This window comes from Stegodyphus dumicola, chromosome X1 (assembly GCF_044657685.1).
Source record: "Stegodyphus dumicola isolate Sdum_Otavi_A_Nest chromosome X1, ASM4465768v1".
Classification (NCBI taxonomy): domain Eukaryota; kingdom Metazoa; phylum Arthropoda; class Arachnida; order Araneae; family Eresidae; genus Stegodyphus; species Stegodyphus dumicola.
Window position 1 is genome coordinate 122,999,968 of NC_140780.1, and position 22,770 is coordinate 123,022,737.

A 22,770-nucleotide genomic window follows, 5' to 3' on the forward strand; every position below is an offset into this window, starting at 1 on the left:
TTCCCACTCGCACTTTAGCATTTAAAAGTGAAAGTAAAGCGGTGGGTCATAAAAGCAGCAAGGAAAGGATCACTATCATGTCTTGCAGTAACGCTACCGGTGGACATAAATTTAGACTTCTTGTCATTGAAAAGTAAAAAAAAAAAAAAAAAAAAAACGAGATCTTTCAAAGGCACAAGGATAGAAAATTTGCCCATTGATTACTTTAACAAAAAAAAAAAAAAAAAAAAAGGATGGATGAAACGAAACATTTTTCAAGAATGGTTCGAAAAAATCTTTGTTCTTCAAGTGCGTAAACATCTTAAATCGAAAACCCTGCCTGAAAAAGCTGTGCTATTGATCGACAACGCACCTTCTCACCCAGCAACAAGCGTGCTAAAGTCTTCTGATGGACAAATTTTTGCAAAGTTTCTCCCCCCTCAAATGTTACTGAGCTAACGTTACCCATAAACCAAGGAGTCATTGCAACAATGAAGAGAACATATCGAACCAAGCTGCTAATGACGAAAATTGAAGAAGGTTATGATCTGAAAGAGTTTTGGAAACACTACACAATCTTGGACAGCATCTACGATATTGCATCTGCATGGGACTCAGTGAAACCATCAACCCTCATAAAATCATGGAGAAAACTCATGCCTAATGTTGAAGCCAACAACAACCTAACCCCTCTGAGGTGGGAAGAAGAGAATGAAGATGTAGACACGCCCACGGCAACTTTTGCCGATATGGTGAAAACAGTTCCAGGTGGTGAGAACGTCGATGCTGAAAACATTAACGAGTGGTTGGAGTGTGACGTCAACGAACCTGGCTTTAAACGCTTGACAGATCACGAAATTGTGAAGAAAGCAAGGGGAGAGACTGAGAATGAAGGACAGCAAAGTGAAGGCAAAGAAGAGCCCACTGTGAAGATGCCGAACACTCACTGCCGAGCACGGACTGCTGAGCTATTTGGAAGAACAAGACGACGCGGAGTTGGCTGAGAAACTTATGCTACAAAAAATGCAATCTCGGATCAAGAGCTTCCAAAGCAAGAAGCAAACACAAATGATTGATTTCTTCAAAAAGGTGTAGTTTTACAGTTATGCTTTTGTAATTACATAATACATTACAGTATTAAAACAGTACATATGTATTAATTTTTCTGTGTATCCTTGACGCCTCTCGTAAGTACAAAGCACTTTTCTGTTTTCATTAACAAAATGCATTTTAGATTAGTTTTGAGTGATATACTAAAATATTAAGAGTTAGTTAAACGTTTCCTGCTATTTATTTTACGTTTTATTGTAGATAAAACGTAAAAAAGTTGGAATAAAACGTTTCAAAACGTTGGATAAAACGTAAAAAAGTAACGTTTCAAAGTTGGAATGACTGTTTTCTCTTTTGCTTTACCCATTTTTAGCTTTTTTCGGATTATCCGCGATTTTTGTTATCCACGGTGGCCGTGCCACCCAATTCTGCAGATAATCGAGAGTTTACTGTAATGGATACTTTAAAACTTTTGAAGGGAAGCCTACATCTGGATTGTTATTTTTCAACCTACTCAAGTAGTACTCCATAACCCATTACTAAAACAATTAGAAATGCTCATTAATTTTTATTTATAAGATATAAATAATTTTTAATTTATGATCTAAATCTTCCAGTACAATTCATTCAATTTTCCGATGATCAAATCCAGCACTGGGGAACACTATCCACTACTAATACACTAATGGCCTATTACTAAGACATCAGGTTTACTGATCTCTTTATTATATTTTATTCTAGGACACCAGATAAATACAGGAGAAAAATTATATACAAGAACTAAGAAATGCAACACGGGAAATTTGAGGGGGGGGAAATGACAATGTCTGTTTAGTAGTCAACCAACAAAACACTGCTAAGACATAACTTTTTCAATGAAAGTAACACATCTACAATAAATGCTGAATTCCCTGTTACAAAGAAAACATTCATATACAACATAGAAAACTGGCAAAGGAATTTCAATTTACTTTCCCAGGAAGAAACAATTTTCTGTTCAGAAATCATATTAGTCTTTTTTAAAAGGTCATTCTGATATTAAAACACATATAAAGCCAAAGTTAACTACATATGGATTAAATAATGGTAGAAAACTGCCATTTACTTTCCCAGTAATATATTATACAGTTTAAGACTAATAGTTGACTCATTTGTGATATCATTATATAACACTTAAGAGATTTCTTCTAAACCTTCAATATCAATATTTTTAACAATAAAACACACACACAAATTTATTTCAAGAATGGTACTTTTTGATTATTCGCACTCCTTATGAAAAGCCAGAGAAAAGTATTCACGAGTCAATGCAGTATGTCAGAAATTAATTTATGGCAGCCATATCTCCACTACAACAGCTATCTGCTTTATTATTTGTTAGCTGTTTAACAATGCTGAGATTGTGCATGATGCCAAATTTGACCAATTTTCTGATTTTTTTTAAACGAGAAGTAGATCACTGTGTACACACAGAGAACTACAGTGAAAAATTGCAAACCAATTTTTCTAAAAACATTGTTTTACAATCAAAGTTTCTTACTTTTTAAATATTTTTGCTTGTATGCTCTTTTATGAAATTCTTAGTGTATCACCATACTGAAAATGGATCTTGCCTTTGGTACATTAACTTGATGGAAGATTAGTTGCCAGAGTTCATGACTTTTCAGTAGGGATCACAAAGTACCTTAAACACTTGCAGTCAGATCTTAACAATTCTAATGCCTAAGTGGTTTTGACTAACTCCTAGCTGATTGTAGAACAAAGGCACAATTCTTTTGGTACTTAAAGATTATAGTATACTTGACATGAAATGGGAACTGGCACATTTCAGCTTTGGTGAGAAGCAGAATTACAAGTATACACAAGCAATTTATTCAATGTCTAAAGCACATACTTGGTTTAATATATACAGAAGCAATTTAATTTGCATTCATTATTTTATTTGCTACAGTTCTCTAAGGAATTTAAATAAAAAGCATACATAAACAGACTCAAAACTCATTTTAACACATTGAGTTCTACCATATACAAAAAAGCTGTTGTTTTTGACCATTTATTATATGTAAATATTAATTAATTAACATATCTATTCCCTAACATCATGTAACATATTTGCAAAATATAATATTACATTTATACTTATTTTCAGACCAAAATTAGTTTGTATTCATTTGGATACAAAACGTCTACAGGGGACAAAAAAAAAAAAAAAAAAAAAAAAAAAAAAAAAAAAAAAATCTTATTTTGTCCATTAATTTTATGTTCCATTAAATCAAAAAAAATTCTATTTGCCTTTTAAAGTTTTAGGCTGTGTGCCACCTAAAATCATTACTTTATTCCACTATACATACAATTTGCAGCTGAATCTGAATGCATGTCACAGTATCCAAGTGGTTTAATAGGTTTATATATGTTGTGGGTATTTGGATACAAACTGTGCTAAATGTGTTAAATAGATGCTTTCCAGTGGTCGCAATTCAGTATTTGCCACCCAGACAGTATAATGGTTAGAGGAGCCTGATTGCGATACTGGAGGGTCTGGGTTCAAATCCCGGAGAAAGCATGGATGAAAAACTGTCTGTCTCTTCATAAAAGGTAGCAGTGGCCACCTGTTAGGTGCCTCCACAATAAAATGGCTATCACTTCTGGCTTTAGTAGTGGCCAATGCCGTTATAGGCAAGTGTCCACCATTGGTTTAAAAAAAAAGTGGTCGAAATTCAATATTTGCTACTAATGATGCATCAAAGACGTGATGCTTGAATATAAATGCTGATATAAGATGAAAGATTAAAATGGCATTAAATATTTAACTATGAAAAATCGAAAAAATTTTTAGCAGTTGAAGAAACATGAACTACATGCACATGTGAATAACAAACTATAAGCACCCAGTGGAAATTTGTAACTGTACACAATGAATGAATTTCTTTTTTGTATCAGTAACTGTCTATTTCTCAAAAAGACTGAAACCTTTTTGAGCATTTATAGCAGCTTCGGACAGAATCCTCATTTCTCGCCAAGGCTGCTATAACACAGAAACACTTATTTATTTAGCTTCCTTTCCCATGGGCATTGCAAAGTAAAAATTCAGCAGAATAACGATAATCCATAACCATTTGATGTGCAAGCCGTTTTGGATGAAATTAAACAAAGTTTTTAAAAACTTTAGTACGGTGAACTTGTAGATAATTTGTTTAAACTTTAAATAAAAATACACTATATTTTTATAACATATTTTTATTGACGATCTGAATTTGTTACTTTAAGTTATTTAGAATTTTCCACATATGCATCATCAGCACATTCTTTTTATAGAAAACATACTTTTAATTTCTGCAAGTATTTTATTTTAGATAAATCCACACTTTCACACATATACTCTGTTCTCTTAAAATAAATTTTGAGTTCACGTGATTAATACATGAAGAATTTATGGTACACCCTAATTATTCATCCAATCCTGAGAAAAATTACTGGGCTTTATGTCGCCAAAATAGGCAACTTAGAATGCACAAAAAGTTTGCATTCTGCCAGCATGGGATTCGGCTCTTGAAATTCAACAGCGATCTCTGTGGTTGCTCTTTATTGTGATTAGTGTGTGCAACCCCTCCTTAAAATGAATCATGATGCCACTGTCATATTTGCTTGCAAGTGAAAGTGTTACATATACAAAAGAAATATCCATAGAATAGTAGCACTTTGCTAGCTTTTTTTATCTACTATTATAAAAATCTTACAGTGAAAAAGAATTTGATTTAACGAAAGTTCCGCCAAAAAATGCTCTTAATAAAGTTAGAAAACAAAACATGAAAGCAGTGCAGGTCATAATCACCATCCAAGTGTATGATTTTCCACCAACGTTTGGTAGTTTTTCAAAGCCTTCAGCCACGAAACTTGGTAGCCGCGAGTCCATAAACAAATCAATCTCATTTCTGACATCCTGTACAGAATGGAAAAAAGTGAAAACAGGTAGAAGTCCGAAGGAGCAATGCCAGAGCTGGTGTGATCCCATTCACATCCGTACAGAGCCCCGCCGGTGAATGCAGGCACATGTGGTTTTGCATTATCTTGATGGAACACTACCCTTCTGCCCTGGAACTTAGTTTGCTGCGATTCTTTGACAGCAACGTTAAAAGCAGACTAGCATCTTACTGTACACCTTACTATTGTGGGTTTTTCCAGATACTCTTTGTGGATAATAACATGGCAAGCCCACCAGATAAAAAGCATGATCGTTTTGTTAGTCAAATTGCATTTAGCAGTGCTGCCAATGGGCTTACAGGGCAGAAACCAATCCCCTTTTTGGCTTGTGTTGACGTAAATCCACTTTTCATCACAAGTGACAATCCAGTCCAGAATTTTGTCCTTGCGTTGATATTCGAACAGATTAGTACGGGCCCAAACACTTCCGTCCTTATCTGCTTGAGTCAGCTCAAGCGACACCCAATGACTGAATTTGCACGTCAAGTTTTATGCTATGCATAGTGTGACTAACAGACATGGCACTAATGTCTAACTCCTTAGCAAACTCTCGACTGGTTGCACACTGATCTTCTTCCATAAGTTCTTGCAGGTGGGCCTCATCAACATCAAGAGGCCGGCCAGAGAGCTTTACTTCTTGAATGTCATAGTCCTTGTTTTTGAAATTTCTGTAGCAAACCTTTACAGTGTCATATGATACAACTTTAGTACCTAAAGCTGTACACATGATTTGGTGGCATTTTGTAGCTGACTTTTTTCTAACAGAACAGGAAGTAAATGATGATTTTAATCTGGTAGTATGATAGTTCCATTTTAAAAACCTCGTACTTAATGATAACAATATTTTTTTTTACAAATTTCACAGCACAGTGTTCTAAAGGAAGTCTCTTTCTTTCAAACGCAAAAAATCATTTCACAAAATATGATTAAACACAGAAAGGTGAACTCTTTGTGCAGATGATATTTATGGTGGTGGGAAACTTTCATTAAAAGCTGATAATTTATTAAATGTTATCAAGTGATTATGATAACAGTTTTTTCTTCATTAATGCAATTCTCTCACTTTTCCCCTTAAAGTTAAAATGGGTTGATGTATACGAAGAAGAAGAAAAAGGTTGTTTTATTATGGATGCTTCTTGCATTTTTAAATTTGTTAATTTGTTGCAGTTTAACATAATTTTCAGTTCAATACCATTTTTTTTAAATGGCTACCATTTTTAATGTCTGAGGTTGGAGAAAAATTAGTATTTAATGATAAGCGACTTTGCAGGAGGGTTAAGCAGATAATCAAAGTGCACCAAATTTATTAATTCACAATTTTTCAGATTTTCAAATACATTTTGAAGCTGGCTTGTTTAAACTATGTGTAATGAAGCAAACTTGCTTACATCAGAGATGAATATACATAAATTTTTTTAAATATCACTTGATTAACATTTCAGAAATTAAAAATGGAAAAAATTGCATATAAGAGGCTAAATAAAGAGATATTATTTTAATAAATTTAAAATTTCAATGCTAGCATTTTCTGTAACTGCTAAAAAAGTTATTAATCTAATTATATGTGCATGAAACAGAACGGTTGAATTAGCAGAAGATTCAATTTGCTTTTTTAAACTGATTCACATTTACACATGTCAACACTATTTTAAAAGTAACTTCTCTGGTGGACACACAGTTTTTTTTTCTTCATAAACTACGTAGCATATTCGGAAACTAAGTACCGTTTCATTCTAGCGCCGTTGTAGCGCTGTGGTAGGCGTCCCGCGCATGCACAATAGTCTTTCTTGTTCACTGACTTTCAACTGTCGCCATTTTGGTTCCTCTATGTTGTGTTTTCAGTTTGCTGTGCACATTCAAAATGTTTAAGACAATTAGTTCTCCCGCTGACTGTGAGATTCGTGCCGTGATTACATTTTTGAACGTGAGGAATGTTAAACCGGCCGAAATTTATCGTCAAGTGACAGAAGTTTACGGTGAATAAGCGATAAGTGATGGAATGGTGAGAAAGTGAGTAAGAATGTTTAATGCAGGTCGAACAAATGTCCACGCTGAGGCTCAAAGTGGTCGGCCTTCTGTTGTCACCGATGATTTGGTAAGGAAAGGTGATGAAGCAATTCATGAGAACAGATGCTTGATGGGTTTCAAAAATGCTCACTGATGTTCACAAAACAAAGCGACTTGGTAGTGCCCTGACATTTCTCAAGCGGTACAGTGATGAAAACTTTTTAAACCAAGTTGTGACAGGTGATGAAACTTGGGTGTGTCATTTCACACCAGAATCGAAACAACAATCAATGGAGTGGAGACACACTCATTCTCCTAAAAAACAAAAGTTCAAAGTGACAATGTCATCACAAAAAATCATGTGCACTGTCTTCTGGGATAGGAAAGGCGTTTTGCTTACTGAATTTCTTTCCAGAGGTGAAACCATTAATGCGGCATGATATTGTGAGACTTTAACAAAACTAAGGCGTGCCATTCAAAACAAACGAAGAGGAATGCTCAGTAAAGGAATTGTGTTGCTCCATGACAATGCTCGGCCCCATACTGTTGGTGTCACTCAATCGTTAATTCAACAGTTTCATTGGGAGCAGTTTAATCACCCGCCGTACAGCCAGGACTTGGCGCCGTCCGACAATCACTTGTTCCTGCACATGAAGCGCGAGCTTGGATCTGACGATGACACGAAAAATGCTGTGGAGTCGTGGTTATCAAAACTGGCGGGAAGTTTCTTTGACGATGATATACAAAAACTGGTCACCCGCTATGACAAGTGTTTGATCATTGGCGGAAACTATGTTGAAAAATAGTTTAAGACATGTATTTTCATGTAAAAATAAAATTGGATTCGAAAAAATTGTTTTACTATTTTTTTTTTTTTCAAAACGGTACTTAGTTTCCGAATACGCCTCGTACTTCTAAGCATTTTATAAAGAGTCCTTTGTTTTCTCCCGAAATTGCTAAATCATTTACTCCCTCTTTCTTTCTGTTATGTTTTTCCCTACTAATGATATTCTTTTCATATATGTATGGCAATATACTAAAAATATAACAGCTGTGTATTCAGTACATCTATATTAAGTAATTCTTAAAGTATGAATACTTCTTGTTAGTTATTTATATGAAAAAATAAATAAATAAAAAATAAATTAATTAAAAAATAAAATAAACTGAATTGCGAAACTTAGAAGCCATAAATGTAAACAACACTCAGGAATATGTGATGTATAAAATTCTAAGTTAGAGTAAAGAGAAGGATACCCCTTGCATTATTGCGAAGTTGTTGTTTCATTTATTGCCAAGTGGTGGTTTATTTATGGTAGCCTGAGTAGTTGAATGTTATGGAAACCTTATTATGATGTAATCGGTTGCATGATTGCGGTGAATTTGTAAGGGCTTGTTGTGTGTGTTGGTTAGGAAGTACATTGCTTGTTTTCTGGTTTAGACGGTAAAATGGCTGAATGTGGCAGGCAAGATTAATTTGAAGTTTCTATATGATTTGGAAAGAAAGGGGAAAACAGCTTTACTTTACTGGTGTGTAAATGAAAGTTTACTTAGTAGACATTATTAAGTGTCCTGTTGTAGGAAGGAAATGCGTATGGTCGAACGATACAGCACTACGGAGAGTATTTTTTACTCTTATTTTGTGAATTTATGTGGCAACGCTAGTATACAGATTCTAGTTCAGATAATTTTAGGAAGTTTTTGGATGCTGTTAAGGAATTTTGTTTAACTGAAGACGTGCTAATTTATAAGTAAGGTAAGTGGATATTTCCTTTGTGTAGTACAAAGATCAATTCCCTTTTTTATGTCATGTCATTGTTTGATTTAAAATGTAGTTTTTTGAGATTATATATTTTTTTGTTGGCTGCTTCTTTGACTTTTTAATTGAATATAGTTTGATGTGTACATGAAAAAAAGTCAAGTTAGTGCGCAATGCCTAGTTTGTGAAATTATCTGATGTTTTTTTAAGTGAAAATAGGTCAATGTGCACATGGATAAAGTCAAGGGAATGCGCAATGCCAAGTTTGTGCAATTCTGGGATGTTTTTTTAAGTGAAAATAGGTTGATGTGTACATGGATACAGTTTGTGCAATTCTTTGTCTTGTTATTTTGGCTTTGCGTAAAGGTTATTTTTGGCGCAAAAACTGCTACTACACAAGCCAAAATAACAAATCAAAGAATTGCACAAACTCGGTATCCATGTAACGCTAAAAATCGCCAATTTTTTGCTAAGGGGTACCCATAAATATATATTTACCAAATTCTGTAATCTATGCAATTCTTGATTCCAAACTAAGCATATAATTATAATTTTATCTCTATATACAAAATATTTGCCATTCATTTAGTTAAAACACTTTTTTACTAAAAAATTGAAATAGTTACATAAAAATAATATTTTCACTTTAATGACAAAATATGCTGCTACCATTTTGTTGAAATTTAATGTAATATTGATTTCTTTCTTCCAAAGGAATTATGTTTACATTTAAAACAGCATTAGTTACAATAACTTGAGGGTAAGAATATAAAGCAAAGCTATTTCCATACATATTGAAGAAAAATAGTAATTTTGAAACACATTTAATACTCCAGTCATTTACACACAGATTACTTAATGACATTATTAAAGTAAATAGGCAAAACAGGCATGATGGAAAATAAAAATGATGCAGCTATTTTTAAAATAAAAATTTTACTTACTTTGAATACCTCACCATCGGAGCACATATTGTAGTAAGTTTTTTATTTTCAAACAATTTCATCACTCCTCTTTGCTGACAAAAGCTTTTCCTCTCTTCTGTGAACAAATCCATAATGTCATACATAAGAACTTGAAATGCCCAGTATTTGAAAATTTTCAGGAAATAAATGCAAAGAGAAATTTCACGGGAACTATACCACAATACACCTGTGGGAAGGAAGAACGTAGTGTAATTAAAATTATCTACAGATGAAATAAAAACTCTTCATTAAATAAACTTATACAACATTTCTAAAAGTAATTAATTACCTGTAATCAACTGCTATAATTCTGAGTAATTATTTTCATAACCCTTGAATATATCTCTATAATTATACAAGTAATCAATCAAATATATAGTTAAGCTTGGGAAATGCTGAATGCCAAGTAAAATTCCAGATAATTGAGCATATAAAAAGAACAATTCATGGAAAAAAATTCCAGTCTCGAATTATAAAAAGACATATTTTTTGTTACCAAATAGAATATAGTCTACATAAAAAATTTTAAAAAAATGCATTTCAGACATAGAAATTGATGTATTTTGTAGGCCTTAAATACGAAATATAAAACATCTTATTCAATTGAAAAATCCCATAGAACCACTGAAAGCTGTACTGGTAGACATGCCGCCAAACTTACAACTTTGTCCTGAAGGGATTAATCTGACGATGCAGTCTCTTATGGACATAATTGCTGAAGGGGACAGATAATTTCTACATTTGACAATTTCAGTCGAGCTACTTGTTGTTTCACATCTCATCCTGTAAACAGTTCCATCACTCTAGCACTCACTAGTGTTTCATCCATGCCAGAGAGATGTGTCGCATTGGTCAATCAGCAAGAAGCGCACATCATGTATTATGTCAATTCTCTCCTGCCTCAGAGTCTCTTTTGGCGAGTGTCGTGAGGAGGAGAGAGACTGCTATACAATGCTCCCAGTATGAATTTCATTTCAGTATGTGAAATAAAATATATTTTTATATTAAATGCTGTTCCATGCTGCTTCATTCAAATAAAGGAGTTAGGTCAGCCAACGTGATCTTTAATGGTGACTTTCATACGTGAAGTGTTTTACAATAACGGACACTTCTGGTTTTGATTCTTCTCACTGGAACGTATTCTATCTGAGCAATGGCTGATTTCGAAAATTCTACTGTGACGATTCTACCTTTTATTCAAGTTGATCCATCTCTTTGGTTTCACATGTTGGAATCAATGTTTGAATTAGCAACTCCTAAACAGGTATCAGAACAAAAGACCACATTCAACTATGTTGAGGCTCACTTACCACCTAATATCACCACTGTTGTTCATTATGTCATCATTCAACCTGATAAAGTCAACCCATATGAGGATTTGAAAAAAAAAAAAAAAAAATTATCGAAAGATGTTTTGAATCAGACTCGAGAAATTCATTGGCTGCTACATAAAAATAATATTTTCACTTTAATCTCCAGCAAACTCCTCTGCATTATGAAGTGTAGAACAGAGAATGAAAATACAGAAGACTAGAATGCTTTAATCAAGTGATGCCTGTTCCTGTCCAAACTATATTAGCATCCATCTCTTCTATTACTTAAAATAAATCAGCGTAGCTGATTGAATTTTCGCTATAAACAACACTAACATTTCCATCATCATTCCCAAGAATGACCCTTCTTTGGAAAATGCCAGCTTTTCCTCTCAGGCTCTACTTCATGAAGAAATCAAAGCTCTTCGGTAAGATGTTTTTGAACGTCATCGTTCCAGACGTTCAACTCATACCAGTTTTTCTGGTTGCAAACATTGCGACTCATATGACAAGTTGCAATGGTATCATAAAAAATTCAAGGACAATGTAAAAAATGTGTTTGACCGTGTTCCTACAAGGTAAATTTGACGAAGGAAGAGTACATGCGACCGACTCATCCCATCCTCACACCTTGTGTCGCCTTTTCATTATAGACTTTCATTATAGACTACAGGTATGGGTTTTCTAGTAGATTCAGGAAGTGATGCTAGTTTAATTGCTGCCAATAAATTTAAACTTAAGGCACCATTACTGAAAATGTTTTATGCTACCAATGGAACATCCATTTAATGTTTCCAATCACAAAACAATAACTGTTAATTTTGGTTCAAGATGCAATTTTACTTTCTCTTTTTATTTTTGTGCTGTTACATGTTTGATCATAGGTGCAGATTTTTTATATTTCTTCAATTTACCTCTCAATTTACTTAATAAGCGTCTAATTTAACAACAAATTTTAAAGTAGTTGCCAAATTAAATAACTGTAATCTTTTTTCTGTAAAATCCTGTTATATTAATCACGGATTTGGTAAATTATTGTTACAATATACTGATATTACTAAATTACTGGATCCCAATCAACCTGTGAAACACAATACTGTGCTTTATATATATATATATATATATATATATACTAAAATGTCCTTCAGTTGCTATTAAACCCAGATGGTTAGCTCCTGACTGCCTCAAAATTGGTAGAGCTGAATTTCAGAACATGATTCAACTTGGTCTTATGACATCTTCAAACAGCCCCTATTCTTTGTCTTTACACATGATGTCCAAGAAAGGGGTCTTTTGAATAGCAACCTGTTTGGCGACTATGGATCTCTTAATGCACAGACTGTCAAAGAAAAGTATCCTATTCCGATTATAGCTGGTGTTACCCCAGAATTGCATCATAAACAAATATTTAGTTACATTGATCTCAAAAATGCATATCACCAAAATCCTATATATCCGGGTGAGGTACATAAAACATCTATATGCACTCCCTTTGGTCTGTTTATAAGTTTGAGAATGCAATTTGATTTATGGATTTGGGTTTTTTTCTGGATATTAGATCATCAGCTTAAACCTAGTAAGATAGCATGTAGAAATTATAAAATTAAAAATATGAAATCATGAATTATGAAATAATGAAGTATTTATGATCTAAAGGGTAACAAAATTTACAAAAAGAAAGATTAATATTTATTTGTTTACCTTGTTAAACATTTCTTTCAATGTAACTTGTTTAAGTTGCTTCGTGTTTTGTGATAATACTTTCTCTTTAATTCTGTAGACAGACATAATCTCTTGTTTAGTTATATTGCTGAAGTCCTGTAACTGCTGTTTGAGAATAACAACGTTATTCTTAAAAAGAGAAATTAGAACTCAGATTGATTTACTTGTTCCAAATCTTAGACAAAGAGTGGAAGAATGCATCCGAAGGAATACTTATGATATCAAAGACAGAAATTTTGAGATCAGAGAAAAGGTTGCCATTCGGGATTATAGATCAGTAAATTCCTGATGGAAAATTGGTAGAGTGACAAATAAGGATGGAGCACTGCATTATACCATTGACGTTCAAGGAACTTTACTGCGTCGGCACGTCGATCAGATCAGATCGGTAGGGAGAGAGGTTCCGTCTGCACCGGTAATCTATGAACCTCGTATGGCTGCTACTTCAGATGGCAACGTGAAGCCCCAGGCTCAGGACAAGGACATCGAACAAAGAAGTGAAGCTGTGCACACTTCAGCCGGACTTGAAACATCGTCAGTTCCAAGGAAAACTGAGCCAGTCATTCCAGTGAATCTTGATAAAGAGTTGCAGCAACCCCAGCCAGAACTTAGACGATCTTTGCGCATCCGAAATGCTCCTCAGAGATTAAATCTCTAAATAAGTGGGGAGGGATGTAGCATCTGATTTCGAGAGTATCAGTACTCTTATACATGAGAAGGTCTATGAACGAGAGTAGGAGAGAATGTAATGTAACTGCGTAAATAGCGCATCGCTACTGTCTTACGATTTAGTTAAGAAATAAATGTTTGTGCCGTGAACTAGTCTGTTTTGGTTGCGTCATGCACTTCACTGAACCCACACTGCTAGAATTGACAAAGAGGCCTGCAATGAACTGAAGTTACTTTCATTGGCAACCACTTCATCATCAAGGTTATGGAGCCTGATGTTATACTGTTTATTCAAAACTTTCTAGGAGATATTTAGGACAATGCTTCATGTTGTTGAAAAATATGAAGATTTCACAGCATGATGGACACCAGTCCTTTCTTGGCCAATTCATTCACCAGACATGTTGTCATTAAATATGCCTGGGACGTTGTGGGCCAACACTCCTGCAGTCAATATGGATCAGGTTTGGACTTAGTTAACAGCAATATAGAATTCAGCTAATTTTCAAGTACACAATCAATTTTTATGCACAATTTTTACAATTAATATGTTCGTATTGCTCTATAAATTTAATTGTTTCTTTGTAATATAACATGTTGTATACGGAATAAACTGCATTTGCTTCTGATTATTTATAAATGAAGTCGTAATTTTCACAAACACAAGTATATTATTTAGATTCACAAGCCAATGCCCCTATCATATTACTTAGAATAACAATGTAGGACATTTCTGATTGTCCACGACTGCATTGAAAAGTACTTATGAGGTGATGTACCATGTCACCAAAACGTTATTATGTGATAATTCATGAAGTCACCAAAAAGAATTTATGGGACAACCCTCATATAGCCTGCGCCCCAGGTGGGTTTCTATTTCTCAGGACATTCCTGCTAGTCTAATGCAGATTACGATTCATTCTATAGGAATTTCAGTGTTTTAGCATTGCAATGCACTGCATATTGTAATTCACATTAGCTTCAGTAAAAGCTCAGATTTCGTTTTCTACATGCATGGAGTGCAATATGGCTCATTAAAAGGAATTATGTGCCCTTCTTTCCGTCTCATTCCACGATTTTGGTGCTGAGAATGTGTGTGATAGGCATTTTGTGCAATTCCGATATTTTTTAAGCAAAAACAGATTACTGTGTACACGAGGAGAACAACAGTGGGGGAAAAAAAAAAAAAGTATGCATTTCTTGTATAGAAAAAGAATGTAAAAAAGCATGCTACACTAGATACATCATTGAAATACACACAAAGATACCCAAATATTTCTCCCCAAAACAACCAATGAGTTTGTGAAGGCTCTCCAAATTCGTCAATAAGTTCACAACATTTTAGTGGGGGTGCAGATAATCAGAAAGCACCAATGACACTAATGCACAGAGATAAAATATGACAAACAGCTTTTTATTTGATAAACAGCTCATACCTATCCAAAATAAATACAAAATAAATAATCATGTAATGATAGAAGTATAAGGCAAACACAATAATTAACCATTTTATTACAGTGTATCTGGTAAAAGAGGCTTATAAATTACATGTTTATTACATGAATGCAGCATTTGGAAGTTATTGATAATAAAATGCAAATGCATGATTACAATAATTAATAGCTTAACTTTGCATTTGGCATATAAATTAACTATACTTCTGCAAATGAATAGCGTTGAACAAACAGTAACAAACTACATATTAAACAATGATTACAATACAATTTTCTTTTTTGTCCATCTAATTCAACTTATGTCAAATGTGCTAAATAGCCAAAACAGAACCATAAAAAAGGTCTGTTTACTGAAAAAAGAGCCTTTTAACTGGCGAGCACATATTATTTAATCTATTAAATGGTAAAATATATATATATATATACATATATATTTGTATAAGACATCAAAAGATGAGGAAAACCATGTATCCCACCTTTTTAACTGCTAGAAGAGGTCTCCCATCAATACACAGCTGCCCTGGATGGTAAGATGGTTAACAAAAGTTGATTCATTGCTGTATGTGTTGGATTTCAATCTGAATCTTGAATACGGCATAGATGTTTGTGACCATAACATCTTTGCTGAATAAGGGCTCTCAAAATCTCTCAATATATGCATCCTTACAAGATGTTGATCATAGGGAAGAAGGTACAGGACCCTCAGATTCCATATCCCATGATTCTCTCAATCAAAAATGGAATGAAGCCCGGCAAATACACTTTGTATGCAGCCTTAAAGAAATAATAATTTAATCGCATCAATACATACAGAAGAATTAATTGTAAGGTCTTTATTTGGGTTTATTACCACAAAGAACCTATTGGTGAGAGTGCCTTTTTAGTGATAATGGTTAAAGTAGTTATTATCAGATGGGGAAAAATATAATATTCATATAAAATTAGCAGAAATATATGATAATATGCATATTTAGCTCTTTAAACATGATATTTAGTCCATTTGAATTAAAACTATGAGGAAAAGCATGGCATTAAACATATGCAAAATAAGATTTATATATGATTAAGGAAAAGTTATTTTAAATTGTGTGTGTGTGTGGGGGGACCATGATATTAAGCATAAAGTTTGCTGAAAAAAACAAGGAATTAATCACATATAAGCCAAATTTAGCTTTTGAAACATATTTACAGTATATGTATAAAAGTTAGGAGAAAATAACATGATATTAAGTATAGGTAAATAAAAATCAACTTGTTAAACATGATATAGTTTGTCTTTAAGGAGAAGAGACTTGACCACGCCTGTTATGAAGGGGAGTTCATTTCATTGAGGGGAAAGATGAAGAGAACATGTTCAAGGTTACAAATGGTTGAATCCAAATTCCATTCATACTAGATGCATGCAGCCTGTTCTGGTTTACCTACTGCTCGGACTGCCCTATACGTGATGTAGGCATGCCCAAGTATCTTATTGTGGTGGACAGAATAAACTTAGGATATATAAATTAAAATTAGCATAAAAAATAAAAATAAACATGATATTAAGCACACGTACATAAAAGCATAAGAGAAGAGTAACTGTTAGTTATTATAACCTATTTCTAATTAATTCTTCTATTACAAACAAATTACAAAAATGTTTGCATACTTATATATAGAACTACTTCATTTTCTTTTTATTCCAAATAAATGGCTCTGAAAAAGGTCTCTCTTCCAAACAAACCTGTGCAGGAGATACAATTTACAGGGATACAGTCTTTAATTGCATTTGAAATTTCCATGAAAGGCCATTATTTTAATTTCATGCCAAAACAGGTATTCAAGCAAGTGATTTGTTAGGCTTTCTTTGTAAAGCTTAGTTTTTAATAACTTTACATTAAGAAAGGTGTAAGAATCAGATAAAAGACCAATAAATAAGTGGAGAATACCCTACACATGCAAACAAAGCAAAGATAATAATAATTATTGTAATACAGTACAAAGTCCGTAATCTGGACTCGTCGGGACTTCAGTGATTCCGGATTACATATCATCAATTTAAATCTGGTATGATGGCATGCAGAAATTATACAATTAAAAATATTAAACTGTAATTTATGAAATAAAGAGCAATTATGATCTAAAGGGTATCAAAATTTACAACAAAAAAATGCTTAATATTTATTTGTTTACTTTATGAAACATTTCCTTCAATGTAAGTTGTTTGCTTCGTTTTTTGTGTTAAACGCGCATATGTAAATGCATTATATGCATGAAGAGAAATTATAATCTAAAGGGCATCAAAATTTACAAAAAAAAAAGCTTAATATTTATTTGTTTACTTTATTAAACATTTCTTTCAATGTGAGTTGTTTGCTTTGTTTTTTTGTGCTAAACACGCATGCCTAAACATTAAACGTGCATGCGTAAACACATTACGTGCATGAAGAGAAATTCTGATCTAAAGGGTATCAAAATTTACAAAAAAAAAAAAAAGAGCTTAATATTTATTTGTTTACTTTATTAAACATTTCTTTCAATGCAATTTGAGAGTCTTCGTTTTTTTTTGCTAAATGCGCATGCATAACATTAAACGCGCATGCATAAAGCATACAAAAAAATGTTTGTGGCTTTGAGGTCAAGATTATAGATCATTCCGGATAATGGACATCCGGATTACGGACTTTGTACTGTACTATGATAAGCAAACTGATAGGGTTCGTAGCCACATTTTAGTTAAAAAAAAATAATCACCTGTCTAATTACATTCTACACAACTGCATAACCTTAAAAGAAAAATTAGACTTGTAATTTAAAATATGAGAAATTTAGTATTTATTAAGGAAGAATGAGCATTACTCAACCATGGAAAACAATTACTTTTTTTTTTTTTTTTTTAAATTTTAAATAACAGTTACAGAACTAGTTTACAATGAGAGGGAAAAAAAAACTATGCAGAACTAAATTATATTAGAAGATTTAACTATGAAATTTCAGTTCAAAACATAAGAAATAAATAATAATAAGTCATATTTATTACATTCACTTGGCACCTAAAAATAAATACAATTTATTTTTCCACTCATCAATATTCTGAACATTTTCTAAATTTTCATTGTATAACAGTTTTCCCTTAACAGATATTGCAAGCATGGTAATTTAAGCAAAAATAAGTAAAAAAAGGAACTTTTCTGAAATCAGAAGATGGGAAATTGCTTCATGCAGTCATCCTTTAACAGTAAAAGCTTAACTAACCAGCATACTCGGAAATTGCCGAATATCTGAAAATTCTAGATAGTCGAGCGTAACTGGTAACAGAGGAAAAGGGATAGATTGTAGCTGTTCTTTAGATTTTTCAGCTAAATAATGCTTTTGACATTCCAATACGTGCATCATAAAAAAAATAGTCCAATAGAACTGAAAAATAATCTGCTTAGCAAGCACAGTAAAACTCTTCTTATCTCTGGAAATATCACAAACGTTATTGCGCAATATGCGCGCCTTAATTCTTCTGCACATGATATTACGCAATTGGAATCAAGAGCTGTCAGTATTCGGAGAATAAATAACTAAATAAAGGAAAACGCCTCTTTGCTTCGTCTGGTTTTCACCGTCATGCATCCATGTGGAATATTTCTCATTGAGCAGGACACGTCGCGCTCTGCACGATATCCTTGTCATTCTGATATTGATTAATAAAGAGATTTACCAATCTGGGGTGTTTTTCATTCTAATTTTGAACAAATTGCATTATATTTCCCGAATAGAATCATTCTTCACTTGGGTTGGTAGACCGAAGACCTTTTAGTGATATTGAATCCAGGTTGGAAAGTGACCCAAAAAAAAAAAAGTCTTGCTTGCTTTGCTGCGAACTGTAACGGTTTCAATATTCGAGATTATGGGAGAACCCCCAACTTCCGTACTGTATAATGCAGTGGAAAGAAAGAAAAATAAAAAACGACTATTTGATTACATTATTTATGCCATTCCAAATATTATTCCTTAGAAAACTAATCTGTGTTAAAACACACAACTTTTTGAAGTTTATCTATACTTCAGCAGATACTGCAAATATATTATTATAAATATTCATACATATACAGTCAAAAGTCGTTAATTCGGACACCCATAATCCGGAATGATCTATAATCCAGACCTCAAAGCTACAAACTTTCTGCGCATGTGTCCCGTAGACGCTGCGAATATGCGAATGTTACGGCTGCGAATATGCATGTGCGCAAAATATGTTTACGAATGCGCATTTAATGTATAACGGATGGCATAAGCTAAGCTAAAATTATCTAATTCAGTTAATGTTGCAGATTGCGTTGTTCCTTAATCTTTGAATTGGATTCGGCTTATTATTTTTTGCAGACAGTAAGAGCAATTTTATAAAAGTAAGCTTGAACTTTCGATTATGTCAAATAGAATTTCTGATATATATTTACTAATATGTAAAGGATCTACAAAACGAAAGTATGTTTCGAAGTCCATTAAACAAAAAGTGGAATTGCTGCAAAAAATGGATAAAATAATATCCTTAGTTTATCTAAACTTTAAAGTTTGTTTATCTAAACTTTGTTTATCTTTAACGCTGCGGCACGCAATGAATTGGAAGTTGATCTGTCAGTACTATCCTTATCTTCAGGGCAGATGTTTTTATTTTATTTGGCTTATAATTCCTTACTAAATGTAGTATTTCATCTTGATGTACTCCGTCTTTGATATGATTTAAATCATATTCCTCGTCATTATAATTTGCTTCCGATAGCGAAGAAAGTGACAGAGGTTATTGAAAACGAAAAAATTTCGATTGACAAATTAGTCGGTATTCTCGAAACAGCAATTATAGGACTTGAAAAGTGGAACTTTGTAACTGAACAAGAAATTATGTCTGTTTATAGAATTAAAGAGAATGTATTACAGTAAAAGGTCATTAATCCGGACTCGTCGGGACTTCGGTGATTCGGGATTATCGATTTTTTGCGGATTATAGATCATCAGTTTAAATCTGGTAAGATGGCATGCAGAGATTATAACATTAAAAATTTGAAACTGTAATTTATGAAATAAAGAACAATTATGATCTAAAGGGTATCAAAATTTACATATAAAAGCTTAATACAGTCAAAAGTTGTTAATTCGGACACCCATAATCCGGACCTCAAAGCTAAAAACGTTCTACGCATGCGCTGAGTTGACACATGCGCATAGGCGTTTACGTGTGTGCGTAAGGCCTTTACGACTGCGCATATGTGTGTGCGCAAGCACAGAATACGTTTTCGCGTGCGCGTTTTTTGTATAACGGATGGTATAAGGTAAAATTATCTGTTTCAGTTAATGTTGATGATTGCGTTGTTCCTTAATCTTCGAATTTTTCCGGCTTATTATTTTTTGAAGACCGTAAGAGCAATTTTATAAAAGAAAACTTGAACTTTCGATTATGTCAAAGAGAATTTCCAATACTGGAGCTCCCAAAGGATCTACAAAACGAAAGTATGTTCTGATGTCCACCAAACAAAAAGTGGAATTGCTGCAAAAAATGGATAAAGACATGAAGGTGACAGAGAGGTTAGTGAAAATGAAAAAATTTCGATTGACAAGTTAGTCGGTATTCTCGGCACAGCAATTACGGGACTTGAACAGCGGAACTTTGTAACCGAACAAGAAATTATGTCTGTTTATAGAATTAAAGAGAAAGTATTATCTCATAAAACGAAGCAACTTAAACAACTTACATTGAAAGATATGTTTAATAAAGTAAACAAATAAATATTAAGCTTTCTGTTTCTAAATTTTGATACCCTTTAGATCAAAATTGTTCTTTATTTCATAAATTATAGTTTCATATTTTTAATTTTAGAATTTCTGCATGCCATCTTACGAGATTTAAACTGATGATCTATAATCCGGAATCGCCGAAGTCCCGACACGTCCGGATTACGACTTTTGACTGTATTTATTTGTTTACTTTACTTTCTTCGCTATCGGAAGCGAATTATAATGACGAGGAATTTGATTTAAATCATATCAAAGATGGAGTACATCGAGATGAAATACTACACTTAGTAAGGAATTATAAGCCAAATAAAATAAAAGCATCTGGTCTGAAGATAAGGATAAAGCTGACAGATCAACTTCCAATTCATTGCGTGCCGGGGCGTCCCCCCGCCGCAGAGCAGCGCGAAATTGATAAACAGATTTCGGAATGGTTAGATAAACAAATGATATGCCTTTATCCATTTTTTTGCAGCAATTCCACTTTTTGTTTAATGGACTTCGAAACATTCTTTCGCTTTGTAGATCCTTTACATATTAGTAAATATATATCGGAAATTCTATTTGACATAATAGAAAGTTCAAGCTTACTTTTATAAAATTCCTCTAACAGTCTGCAAAAAATAATAAGCCGGATTCAATTCGAAGATTAAGGAACAACGCAATCTGCAACATTAACTGAATTAAATAATTTTAGCTTAGCTTATACCGTCCGTTATACATTAAACGCGCATGCGTAAACGTATTTTGGGCATGCACACACCCATATTCGCAGCCGTAAAGGTCTTGCAGAAAGTTTGTAGCTTTGAGGCCCAGATTATAGATCATTCCGGATTATGGGTGTCTGAAATAACGACTTTTGACTGTATGACATAAAAAACGAAGCAACTTAAACAACTTACATTGAAAGAAATGTTTAATAAAGTAAACAAATAAATATTAAGCTTTTTTTTTTTGTAAATTTTGATACCCTTTAGATCATAATTGTTCTTTATTTCATAAATTACGGTTTCATATTTTTAATTTTGGAATTTCTGCATGCCATCTTACCAGATTTAAACTGATGATCTATAATCCGGAAAAATCAATAATCCGGAATCGGCAAAGTCCCGACGAGTCCGGATTAATGACTTTTGACTGTATTATTAAAAATATTCATTCAATCATAATAAATGCGAATATGAACTGACCACATGGAACAAGAATGTAAATTATTAAAATCTTGATAGAAATTCAAATGTGTGTAGTATTGGGTGGGAGCAAAAGAATACGGAATATACAGGAAATTTTCTACCGCGTTCACAATTCTTTGACCAATAAAACAACGTGCACCTGTCTGTACTCGCGAGCACCAAAGGTTATGTTAATGCAGAGAAAGGGACGAAAAGCTATTTCTGCGAGTATGATTCACCATCTGACATTCCATATAAGGAAGAAAAGTTGCTTATTTAGTTTCGGCTTTGGTATGGAGAAAAAATTCGCGTTCGTTTAAAAAAAAAGCACTAAAAGCAAAAAAATAAACACTAAAAACAAACGACCCCCCCAAAAAAATTACGGGTTTTAGAGAAGTAAGGAAGCATTTATAAGGGCTTTTATATTTTATTTTCAAATATAAGGACTTATAAGCACTTATAAGGACTGCTACAAACCCTAAACTAAGAATAGCAATGAAAGAAAATAAAAACACAAGAAGAATGGTTACTACCTCCTAACAACACATTTTAGGACTACCAGCTTTGAAGTGACACTATCATTTTTATCAGGGTTTACATTTACCAAGTTGTCTGTGATAGTGCTACCATTCACTTTTCCAATCAGCAAATGTTTCCCCCAGAGAATTTACCCATAAGGGCATAGCTCTATTATACTCAAGCAATGCATGTTTAACCAGCGAGTGTGCGCACTGGGTCCAAAGGGCCTGCGCGAATAAACAAACCTTTCTTGAAGCCTGCCTATTTCATGCAAGTTGTTCAGGTCCAGCGTAGTCGTATCTGAGGTCGACTTCTTTGTTTCCGAAGTTTTTTTGCTTGGGCTTTAATTCGGAACCCCTTGATTTTGATCGGATTGGATCTTTTAGACCCAGCACGCCTATTTGTATTTCTACTCCATAGCTG

At 33.4% G+C, this 22,770-nt stretch overlaps 1 protein-coding gene across 6 annotated transcripts in view; it reads right to left on the minus strand.

Annotated features, from left to right (window-relative positions):
* Dus4 (Dihydrouridine synthase 4) overlaps nucleotides 1-22,770 on the minus strand; it is a 92,228-nt gene that overhangs the window by 60,590 nt on the left and 8,868 nt on the right. For 3 of the 6 annotated variants that reach the window (XM_035354605.2, XM_035354580.2, XM_085808302.1), the window contains exons 2-3: nucleotides 15,376-15,673; nucleotides 9,721-9,928 (exon numbers count right to left, since the gene is read on the minus strand). In XM_035354605.2, the coding sequence (XP_035210496.1) occupies nucleotides 9,721-9,845 (125 nt within the window). In that variant the 5' untranslated portion in view covers nucleotides 9,846-9,928; nucleotides 15,376-15,673. Of the gene's footprint in view, nucleotides 1-9,720; nucleotides 9,929-15,375; nucleotides 15,674-16,547; nucleotides 16,623-22,770 lie in introns of all 6 variants that reach the window. The other 3 variants (XM_035354584.2, XM_035354591.2, XM_035354598.2) reach the window with 3 other exon arrangements.